Source organism: Mastigoproctus giganteus, chromosome 6 (assembly GCF_048544385.1).
Source record: "Mastigoproctus giganteus isolate SK-2022 chromosome 6, ASM4854438v1, whole genome shotgun sequence".
Classification (NCBI taxonomy): Eukaryota; Metazoa; Arthropoda; class Arachnida; order Uropygi; family Thelyphonidae; genus Mastigoproctus; species Mastigoproctus giganteus.
In genome coordinates this window covers 85,381,103-85,393,803 of record NC_143580.1, presented here as the reverse complement: position 1 = coordinate 85,393,803, position 12,701 = coordinate 85,381,103, and the positions used below count along the sequence as shown (strand labels likewise).

The following is a 12,701-nucleotide window of genomic DNA, read 5'->3' as shown; positions in this document are numbered from 1 at the left end:
GTGAAAACCCCAAACATGAGCGATATTAGAACCTATGGTACTTAGTACAGTAAGCCCAGGTTACCTAAATTTGTAAAGTTACTTTCTGTATGGTTTTTAAGAGTGAAGTAGAATGAAGGAACAATAAATATATAAGTTTTTATTTTCATTCCCATAGAAATTATTTTAGATAATAACCTGTGGCATAACTAGAATCTAGGTGAATAAATTTCATTTTCTGCTTTAAAAATTGTGAAGAAATATTCGACAACGTGTGTTTGAGACAGGTGAACAACGCTTAGGCCACGTGGACTGTGTCCCATCTGCTCTTTCTTTGGAAAATTACACCATAGCCCTTTAACATCCTTGATGGAATACGCAACATTTCAAGGACCTGAATGATTTGACAACTTGTATGAGCGGAGTTTGGAAAAATCTTCTAAAATTCCGAGCTTCAACAAAGATGAGCAACATTGGTAACAGAAGACTTTCTTCTTCTGTTAGCCTCTAACAGAAGACTTTCTTCTGTTACCAAAGAAATTGTAAACTTGGCCTTGAATGAGGTGAAGATTTAAAAACAGAGGACCTAGCCCAGTTGAACATGCAAATAGTTGAGCATGGGAGAGCCGAATCTGTTAAACTGGAGCAACCCAAGAAGCATCTCAAATTAAAAGAAATAGCAGGAGCATTTCATAAAATTCAGGAAGGTGTGTATGTTTGATGGAATGAATGACAACACTGAACTATTTCTTAAATAGAAAAGTTCAAAATTACTTATCGCGAAATTTATGAAGGGGGCGAAGCATACAAAACAGATGAAGATCAAAGGTTTCATATCACATACTACCTCCCTGACCTCTACTCAGCCTACAACACCCTGTGATTAATGTGTCTTATTAATGTTTCAGGTTCATTTTTAAGTTACCTTCAGTTCATCACACCTTGAGGTTGTCACAGACATTCTCTCAGATATGCCAGCCAAGCTGTACTTGCTACCTGGGAGTCTAAAACGCTGATGGAACTGATATTTGGGTGACACTCAAGTCAAGTGGACCCAGTTTCGGCAAAGTCCGGACAGTCTGTGACAGCCAAATCCTCTGCTTGCAATTGCATTATTTCATTCATTTCAAAAGTGGCATGATTTCTCCTTCCATTACAGCTAACATAAGTGTTTCTCAAGTTTAGAATTTGGTTTTTAAAATATTTGCAGTTGTTTCAGTTACTATTACTCCAATCTGACTGGTTTTGAATGCATCATTTCTTGAAGATGTTTTTCATTTGGATATTTCAGTTTCATAGTGATGTTTGAAATTGTATTCCTTCATAGCAGAAACTGAGACAAAGATTTTTATTCCTATTTTGATGAAGAAATGATTGCTAATCCATGTTTCTTTCAAAACCCTTCATCACAAACCATTTTTGTCCTTGTATGCCAAAATTCAGAAAAATGACTTTGTATCACTTATGAGCAAAGATCAAGTAAATACAACTTTTTACCAGTTACACAATGACCTTAGGACAGAGAATTACACTGCCTAACTTTTTAATGATTAAAAATGAATTGTCTCTAGGAGGGTGAGGTTTTTTTTTTTTTTTTTTGTAAGTTTGGCTTTTCAGTTATACCTTGGATAGCTTTTAATGTGAAAAGTATGTGGTACTGAACAAGGATTTGGTTTTTCTAAGAAAGGGAGAAGTATAATTATTTTTCTTTGTTTATTCTAGACTTTTTTTTTTTATTATTATTAGGAAATGTTCATTTTGATGATATATTATTTCATCTCGTAGGTGTTGTTGAAGAGTCGCAGAAAGCTTACCAAGAAGCATTTGATATCAGTAAAAGTAAAATGCAGCCTACACACCCTATCAGATTGGGTCTGGCACTAAACTTCTCAGTGTTCTATTATGAAATACTGAATTCTCCTGACAAGGCATGTCAGTTGGCAAAACAGGTATGAAGTTTTAAAAGCTAAGTATGTTTTTTATTTTTTATATAGGTGTTATTGAGGAGTCACAGAAAGCATACCAAGAAGCATTTGATATCAGTAAGAGTAAAATGCAGCCAACTCATCCCATCCGATTGGGTCTTGCTCTCAACTTTTCTGTATTTTATTATGAAATACTCAGTGCCCCAGACAGAGCCTGCCATTTGGCAAAGCAGGTAAAACAGGAGACTTAATTTAGGCTTAAATCCCTCAGTAATAATAACACAATTAAATAGAGGGCTGATGACTAACTGTATGCAGCATGAACTAATATTGACTGCATATATTAACTAACATGGAAAACTAACTTCATTCCTGTTCAATGACTGTTCAGTTTTTGCAACTCAGTATAGTGATGAATAATTATAAATTAATGCCTTATGCATGTAAGCTAATTCTATTATCTGTTTTATTTTTTGATGTATACTGTATTTTAAGATATATTGACGCATCAAATTTATTATTATTATATTTTTTGGTTTTTTTTTTTTTTTTTTAATGATACTATTAATTTCATATATATAAAACTTGATTCACTTTTACCTGTAGTGGATTTGCACTTGGGAAATTGCTCTGGTTAAGAAACATGATATCAACACATCCTTTCCAGAATTTCAAATCTCAGAGGGTCTTTTTCATATATTAAATGTGTGATTGTGAATGTAAAATGAGAGTTCTTTATTTCAAAATTCTTTCTAGTTAACGCAAAATGGCTTTGAAATGTTGAAGATGTTACCATTCAACATTTGAATATATATAAAACTTATTCAGTGTTGACAGTTTCAAAGGCATGCACTATGAATCACTATAACTTGGTCTGTTTGCAGAGCATAATTCTTAATTTATAGGTGCCAGCAAAGATTTATATATTAATATTACGTTTAGATGTATGTATTCTTTTGTATTTTAATCTTTCTTTTGTGCACCATTAATGTCATTGTTTTTTGCCGTATTGGCCAATTGAACATTATACGTGACAGTATATACAGTCGATTCCGGTTAATTGGGACACATCGGGACAGATCACTTTGGCCCAATTAAGCGAAATTTTAATGAGCTGAAAAGCACATTCTAACGGAGGCAAAAAAAGGTATGAATAAAATAAAGGGAATGTGGTATTTAAAGAAAGCGCACTGTATTTAAGTTATATTGGTACAAACATTTATTTAAAAATAACTAAAGCTAAAAGCAAACAAAATGTACATGTGTAAAATGAAGATACAGTACAGAATAATGTTCGTGTCAGGCAAAGGTTACACATTACTTAAGGGTTCTTACTTTGAAAAAATTATGAAGTGTACCCTGACGTGTCCTCTTTATGGACTGCAATTGAACAAAGTCGGCGCAGGTATCTAATGCTGATAAAGGACTGCCTTCATTGCCTTCCTGCATGAAATAACATCTCAATTTAGCGATATATTTCCTGGCATCCTGGTTAGTCACTCGCTTAGGTATATCATCGTCATCATTTTCTTGGTCTTTTGGTGTCTCTGAGTGTTTTGCCACAATTTGTTCAATAATCGTTTCCTCATAATCTTCATTTTCATCGTGGCATTGAAGGTTATCGTCAATCGTTAAAAATTCTTCACAATTTTGGACCTGTTGCAGTTCCAAAGCCAGTTCATTTTCTGTACAGCTTATCGCGTCTGAATCACACTTAGGCGCGAAACCACATTTAGCAAAACAATTCAGAATTGTTTTACTGGTTATTACTCGCCAACTATCGGCGATAAATTGTACAGCTTTTAACATCGAAACTTTTGCACTAACCTCTATTGATTTCGAAGATGATGTCAGCAGATTTTCCTCAATTGCTTCAAGGATGTGATTAACCAGCTTTCTGCGATAATAGGTCTTCAAATTTTTTATAATTCCCGCGTCCATAGGCTGTATCAGGGATGTGGTGTTAGGGGGTAAAAATTCCAGTTCAATATTTTTTAAACCAGCTACATTAGAGTGTGCGGTGCAGTTATCCAATATCAACAGAATTTTTCTGGACTTCCGTTGCAGTTCCGCGTCCCAGTTCATTAGCCATTGCGTAAAAATATATGTGGTCATCCACGCCTTCTTATTGGCATAATACGAAACTGGCAAACTGCTTATTGTAAGCCCCTTGAAACAACGAGGTTTGGCACTTTTACCAATAACCAAAAGTTTGAGTTTATCATTTCCTGACATGTTTGAGCAGCACAACACTGTTACACGATCCATTGCTTTCTTTGAACCAGACAGTGTTGTGTTGATAGCTGAGGGAACCATCCGGCGTAGCACGATAATATAGACCTGTTTCATCGGCATTGTAAATGTCATCCCCACTAAATTTTTTAAGCAACTCTGGCAGTTTTTCACATTTCCATTGCTCAGCACTCGTAGCATCAACACTGTCCTTCTCGCCATGTGCTTTTTTGTAACTAATGTCATGTCTACACTTCCATCGAGACAACCAACCATCCGTCGCTTTGAAATTTACGTGACCTAGCTTTTTGGCCAACTCTTCTGACTTGTGTTTTAGCATAGGGCCGCTTACACGCACTCCTCGTTTAGATACAGTGGAAAACCATTGATTCAAAGCATCTTCGACGTCTGGATCTTTGCCTTCCCTCTTTCGCTTATGAGATGTTTTCTTTAAATCCACGCGCAATGTCCACTCCTCTCTAAGTTTTTCTTGTTGCTGTAGCAGTCGTGAAATCATAGATTTTGTCACCTTTATTATTTCCGCTAGCTGACGATGACTGATGTTAGGAGGTTGACTTTTTATCTTGTCAAGAATAGAGATTTTTTTTCTGAAAGTGACAAATCTTTACGTGGCATCTTGACAGGGGTCTTAAATGTACTGAAAAAAAGGGGAGGGGAAACCAAAATCAGTGCACTGTTTGGTACAATTTTTAATCTATTCTTCAGCAAAATTTCTTCAGAATCCGATTACCACAACACAGAACAAACGTAAAACAACCACTGTACAGCACGACTTCGCAATAACTGATTCCGCTGCTGCGCACATGATCTCTTTGTTACGAACCATCTAAATTAGTTTATTGTTCAATAAAAAAATTCTGTTTATACTCTGGCACGACAACCAAGTCAGTAGAGTTTACAATAAATCGCCAATTATCGTATTTAGTAGTCACGGGCTTGAACCCCGGTCCACTCAAAGAACGCGTGCGATGCACTCTCGCTCTTGACCACTGGGTTACGTCATGCCTAATAAACTATATTTAGATGTTTGTGCGCGCCATCTAAATATAGTTTATTGTTCAATCAAGATCTTCATTGCCCCAATTAAGCGGCGAGTTGGCCCAAATAAGCGGAACAAATTCAGACTAAATATTTGTTTTGTTTCTGTTCTTCATAATTTGCCCCAAATAAGCGGCTGCCCCGATTAATCGGTGGCCCAATTAACCGGAATGCACTGTATTTGTTTCTAATTGTTCGAATGCGGAATTAAGATGACCTAAATAAGGCTAGATTAATTTGATTAATAAGGCTAGATTAATTAATTCTTCATAATTTGCCCCAAATAAGCGGCTGCCCCGATTAATCGGTGGCCCAATTAACCGGAATGCACTGTATTTGTTTCTAATTGTTCGAATGCGGAATTAAGATGACCTAAATAAGGCTAGATTAATGACCAGAATTGTATGAACACTAATGCCTATATGTAAAAACCACCAATAATAAGTAACAATCAAAAATTCAAACAATTAGGTGTGTGTGTGTGTGTGTGCGCGCGTGTGTAAATATTTTAAAGGAAGTGACCTGTAAAATTATAGCCATTTCTAGATAGTCTTATTGGTTACACCTTTGGCCATTTGCTTTCTGCCCTTTCCTCGTGGCATTTTGTATGACTTTCACTTCTACCTTTGCATTAACTTTCATATTTATTATATATACATCTGCATCCTATGCTGCTGCTTTGCGTGTGCTATAGTGCATTTGTTATATTCAATTTTTATTCAATATGTATTAACTTTCATAGTTATTATATGTATACATCTGCTTCCTATGCTGCTGCTTTGCTTGCTTTGGGGAATTTGTTATATTCAATCTATATTTAATATATGTTTATCCTCAATTTAAGTCTTAGCCTTCTGCTGCTTTGCACAAAGCTAGTCTTAAAATACAACCACTTCTGCTTAATTTCTTTGTTGCTTTAGATAGTCATGTTTGTTGTACTTCCTTCCACATTTCTTCATATCTTTCTGCCCGTAATTTAGAGTAAAATGCATTATAGAGGTCGCTATTTTATTTTACAGCTCTCTCACGTTGGTTTTGTTACTATATATTTTGTACGGTCCCTGCTTGTTAATGCTTTGGTTGCAGCTATTTGATTGACTATTTGTGTTTTCACACTGTCATTTCCTGCCCATTTGGTTTTGTATTTCATGTATAGATTTTCTAAAATGTCTTATGCTTTTAAGTTTTTGACGTATCGGTATTTGTTTACTTTAATTCTTGTATTAAATTTACCGTAACTTTGGTTTTAAATTTTACTATAACGTCCTTTATACGGACTACCCTGTCCATACTGTGTAGTAGTTGTTTTAGCTCTTCTTATACGATTAGTTTTACTTTATTTTCAAATTTCTACTCTTACACAGCTTTGGACAAGTATGGAAACAGTGTTACAACGTGTCAGTTCGGTGCCTGCATTGATGTTGTGTTCTGTTCAGTGCCTGTGGTATAGAAGACTGTTTGACAGTTCTGAATATCGCTTATAAATTTGGGACAATGTCAGGGGTTATGTTAAAAAAAAAGAAAAGTAGATGCAGAGAATCGTCAATTTCAAGACAACTGGATGGAGGATTATTATTTTATCCTGAATAAAGGATTTCCTGTATGTTTGCTGTTCAAGGAATCCATATCTGTCAACAAAGAATACAACTTGAGCCGACCGGGCTAGCCAGGTGGGCAAAGTGCCTACCTGGCAACCCAAAGGTTGCGGGTTCGAATCCCGCCTCGTGCTTGGATCAAAGTACTACAAAAACCTTGGGAGGTGCATTATGGCCACAGAAGCCAATGCGCCAATAACTACCAAAAAAAAAAAAAAAATACAACTTGAAGAGACACTTTACTTCGAGACATGCGGATCACCAAAAAATTGATGGACAACTACAAAAAGGTGAAATACAGAAGTTGAAGAACAACTTGGATACCCAGCAGCAAATGTTCAACAAGCAAAGAACGCGACACCACAGCATTGTCAAAGCCAGGTTTATGGTAAGCGAAAAAAATCGCTAAGCATTCTAAGTCATTTGGTGAAGGAGAATTTATCAAAGAATTGTCTGCTGGATGTGGGCGCCTCCGTAGCCAGGTGGGAAGGAGCAGCAGTGCTTAGCACATGCTTCTTGATTAGACCAGGGTTCGAGCCCGTCACCACCAAATACGGAGGATGCGGAAAGGTCAGAAATTACCACTGCATATCCCCGGAGCAATATAGCCTTAGTTGCTAATGCTCCTAAAAAAAAAAAAAAAAAACAAATCTGCTGGATGTTGCAAGTATAATATGTCCTGAAAAGAAAAGACTTTGAGAATATTTGTTTGTCGAGATGTACTGTTGTCCGACGGATAGAAATTATGGCTGGTGATATCAAAAAAAGTTTAAAAGAGAAGATTGCTAGATTGAAAGCATTTTCAATTGCTTTTGATGACAGCACCAATGCCTCCGATACAGCACAACTAGCAATATTTCTTCGAGTAGTTGATGCGGATTTCAGCAACACAGAAGAATTATTGGCGCTTCGGCCGTTAAAAGGAACAACTACCGGTGAAGATATATTTGAAACAGTCTTCAAGAGATTTGGGCTTAAATGGAGTTCACTATCTGGCATATGCACTGATGGAGCCCCTGCAATGGTTGGTGCACGGAAGGGATTTATTGGAATAGTTCATGAAAGAGCAATAGAACTACAGATCCATCAGGAAAATTTAACAAAATTTCACTGCATTATCCACCAACAAAATCTGTGTGCAAAATCAATTAAATTCACAAATGTTATGGAAGTTGTAGTAGCCAGTATTAACTTTATTAAGTCACGTGCACTTAATCACCGCTAATTTAAGGAGTATTTGGCAGACCTATTTTCGGATTATGAAGATGTGTCTTATTATTGTGAAGTGAGGTGGTTGAATAAAGTTAAAATGATTTTATGATCTGAGACAAGACATTGCAAATTTTATGGACATAAAAGAAAACACAATTAACCAAGTAAAAAATGAGTGGATGTGTGATTTAGCATTTCTTGTAGATGTCACCGAATACCTAAACGTACTGAATCTCAAATTGCAAAAACAAGGACAATTGGTTCATGAACTGCTTGGACATGTCAAGGCTTTTTGTAATAAACTAAGATTGTTGGAAAGTCAGATAAGAGCTAAAAATTGTTATCATTTTCCTACTCTAGCAACTCATAAAAATATCCCTTATAATTGTTATGGAGAAGAACTGAAGGCAATAATAGAGCAATTTGATACAAGGTTTGCCGATTTCCAAAACAAAGACTTCACATTTGCTATATTTGCTCGTCCGGTGGATGCTGATGTGCCAGAAAACTTACAGATGGAACTTTTTGAGCTTCAGGCAGATTTAGTGCTAAAATCACAATTTAACAGCATTGCTTTGACGGATTTTAATAAATTTTATTTTGGTGGAAGAAAAATATACAAATTTACGTGCCTTTTCAAGAAAAATCATTTGTCTTTTCGGCAGCACATATATGTGTGAACAGTTTTTTTTTTTTTTTTTTTTTTCCGAGGATGAAATACAATAAATAAAAAATACGAACAAGAATAATGGACAAAAACCTCAAATTCTATGTGATTATCCTTAAGTAATATTAACGTCAATATTTGATAGTCTCATAGTTCCAGTACAAGGCCAATCTTCACATTAAATTGTTATGTCGTTCATTATATTATAAAATTTATGTAGAGCTTTATACCAAAGAATTATATTATAAATAAATGAAATATGAAGTAGCAACTTGTTTTAATTCATTTAATATTAATTTATTTTATTTAATAATTTGGTCCAGCCCTTTACTTGGAGACAGAATGATAATTTGGCCTCCGAACTAAGAAAGGTTGCCCATGCCTGATCTATAGGGTGTTCCATAAGTTCTAATAAGATGTTGCTCAGAATGCACTTGCTCCTGCAACATATTACTTCAAATCATTAACACCACTTTTAATTACAATTGTATGTGCTTTAAACTAAAAGTACATCAGTATGGTGCCCACCTTTGTCGTTGCACAAGATAATCCCGATAATCAGATAATGATGTGATAACCGATGCAGCACTGTGTTATCATTGCAAATGCATCCTGAATTTGATGTACCCCCACATGGCATTGTCACAAGTGGTTATGTCAGGACTATGCACTGGCCACAAAAGTGTTAGCGAAGACCTACTAATCCAGTCATTAGAGAAAATTTGGTTGAGGTAATTTTGAACTACAGGTGGATGACGTGCAGGTACCCCATTCTGCTGAAAATAAATTTTGTGGGCTGTTCCACATCTCAACTTCTGGTATGAAGTAATTTTCCAGCATGTTCAGATATGACTGCTGGTTGACTAGCCCATCAAACAAGTAAGGGAAAATGAGGAGGCAGCAGCAGGTGGGAAAATAATGCTGCCCAAACCATAATGTGTGGTGGATGGCCTTGTACCCTTCCACATAATGTGGATTGGTATCTCTCTAAAAGTAAACATTGTGTGGAGATGAACTGAGTTAAACAGGACACTTGTGACTGAACATAACCTTTGATATTTTAGGAATGGTATCAAAATGCTGCAGCAATCTGTCACATGCCGTCCGTCTCCTTTCATGATCTGCATCTGATAATTTTAAAATAACAGTTGATTTATACAGTTTTATTTTAAGGTCATGTGTCATTGTGTGGTATAATGATGTTTGTGAAATGCTCAACATTGCAGACTGTTTTCACAATGATGTTTTTGGATATTTGAGTGTGGATGCTTGAATATTTTGCATTTTCAGATGACAAATTTTTGGCCATTGACTGCTTGGCATCCAGTACACTTCCAGTGTCAAGTTCCCTCTTTTCCCAAAGATGATGAAAAGTCTCAGTAGAAAGTCTGCATAAGAATTTTTCTTGATCCAGCTAAGATTAACTGATGTCTAATAGAATATCCAAACAGAAATCCACTGGTAAAAAAATGTTAAGCAAGCTAATCTTTAAAAGCATATTTTACTGGAAAACAATCCTGTGGCTGCATTTTAATATAAAATGTGTATTTTGCCAGTGAAATATTAATTTCTCATGCAGTGCACTTTAATATTAAAAAAAACCTCTTTTACTTAAAATTCTGTTCTTTACCTCTTATTGCCCAATACCTCTTGTTTTCCTGCTCCTTACAAATCTCTGATCTTTGGTTTTTTTGAAAGCCAAAAGATTGCAGCTGTGCTTAGTTCTGAATATATTTGATGGCAGCGGTTGTCTGCATGTGATATACACCCATGTTACTTTCTCTGCCTCTTAACTCGTAGATCACTTGTGCTATTATTATGTTGAAATACTTACATATAAGGGCTAGTCAATAAATTCTGCATAAAGTTTATAAATGACTTTGCTCCTGAAATCTGAATGGGATAAAATTATAAACCTTCAGTATAGCCATCTTGCTTGTGTAAGCAAGCATGAGTAACAGTTTGGTATAGTTGGGAGAAATGGCAAGGGCTTCATAGTGAGTACTTTGTTATTGTACAGAACTATATTGAGTTTAGCTGGAATGGAAAACGAACATTCCTCTTTCTCCCCAAGGGCTTCGAAATCTGGATGACAGGTGGGACTAGGCAGAGTGGGGGAAAACATTCCAATAGATATATTCTTGCAAGGACAAAGAAATAAAGTTAAAAGGGCCCTTTACTATACTGTGATAAATACAGTCTAAGCTATGGTGAAAAGGAGTACCTTACTTCTGTATCCTTTTATACTTCTAAGTATGAAATATTTCTAATTTTTATACTTCTAAGTATAAAAGGATACAGAACAATGTGTGCAGCAGAATGTTGTAAACAGCCTCTTTATTTTTGCCTGACATGTTTATAGGATCAGTTCTTACGTGAAGTTGGCCCTTGTCTGATAGAATTTTTGATGTGCACCCATACCTGCAAATAACATTGTTTACCAATGTTGTACTGCTGTCTTTTATTTGCAAGTGCTATTAATTCAGCCCACTGAAGAACATGTCCATGTCCACAGACTTCTCACACACACACACATAGGGCACACATCACCTAAATAATGGTGAGAATGCTAAGAGTTACAGAAAATGCAAAAGAGTAATAATCAATACAAAAATAGCATTAAAATATATACAAAATTTAGATTAAGAAAACAGAGTAAGAAGCAAATTCTTATACATAGATGGATTAAGTGTAAAATCAGTATTGTAATTATTCAATACCTGAAGGAAACGGAACATAGGACTACTAAGTAAGCAATGAGTACAAGGAACAGGCAGTGAGAAATAACTTTTATAGCGAGAATTCAAACTGGGTATAGTGAAAGGTATTTGTTCAAGAAGAGAGGGAGAATCAGTAACAGAGTTCATGATATTGTAGACAAAAAGAGACCCATGGAGTTGTCGTCTAAAGTGAAGAAGAACAATTCTGAGGCGACCACAAAGAGCCCCATAATTTAGACGGTGAAAGGCAATGCAATTGCAATAGCATAAGAATTTAATCTGAATTCTCTCGAGTCTGTGAGAAAGATATTCCTGTTGTGGGAACCAAATAATATCACAATAATCAAAAATGGGAAGTATAAGCTGCTTGTAGAGAAGAATTATAACTTTGTCACTCTTGAAACTTTCTTAATCCAAGGAACTTAGAAGTCTGAGATATTACATGATCAACATGGGAAGTGGGATGAGGGTCAGATCAAAATAGGACACCAAAATCCTTGAACATATCAGTACTTGCAATTAGAGAGTTTCCAATATAATAATCAGTACGGACAGAGGGCTAACTACATGATTAGAGTGAAAGCAACGTAACTTACATTTTAACTGATTTAGAAAAAAGTTATTTTTATTGAGCCACTGTGAGAGGGAATCAATACAGAACTGGAGTTTGTCACTGTCAGTTGAAGACAAATAACTTTGTAAAGTTTAATATCATCTGCATAGAGTTGCCACTCAACATTAATGGACTGAAATAAGGTTGACAGATCGTTAGTATAAACAATAAAGAAGAGTGGACCCAATGGTGAGTCTTGAGGAACACCTTGTGAAACAGTATCTTGGGTTGTTAGACTATCAACAACTGTGTTAGGTTAGCTATCTCTCCTATGACTTCCTGAATGCCAATTATTATGGATAGTTTACAATTTCTAAGCAGTGAATCAAGCAAACCAAGTAAAGGGGATTGTAGACCATAAGATGAAAGCTTGAACAGCAGAAGATCAATGTGAAATAGTCCTGAACTAGGCAGTGCAGTATTGACTTTATATTCTAATGCACGAAATAAATAGCAACTAAAACTAAGAATATCATCCTCCAATGACAAGGTTTGAGCTTATTGTTGTTATTATTATTAGCCATATGGTGCAAGGAAGCCCGAGGCTTATGATGCACCAGCCAAAAAAAAAAAACAATTTCTGAACGAGAGAGAGAGAGAGACCCTTTAGAGATGGTAATGTGGTTGAATTGCATTCTAGAGTTCTTTATTTGAATTGGCTAATGTAGCTTATGCTATAATATAATTAATTCAGTGTTT

The 12,701-nt window shown here is 35.7% G+C and overlaps 1 protein-coding gene across 2 annotated transcripts in view; it reads left to right on the top strand.

Moving 5' to 3' along the window:
* LOC150084451 (14-3-3 protein zeta) overlaps positions 1-12,701 on the top strand; it is a 111,324-nt gene that overhangs the window by 67,503 nt on the left and 31,120 nt on the right. The window contains exon 4 of one of the 2 annotated variants that reach the window (XM_090376085.1): positions 1,974-2,137. In XM_090376085.1, the coding sequence (XP_090232211.1) occupies positions 1,974-2,137 (164 nt within the window). Of the gene's footprint in view, positions 1-1,764; positions 1,929-1,973; positions 2,138-12,701 lie in introns of both variants that reach the window. The other variant, XM_090376084.1, reaches the window with a different exon arrangement.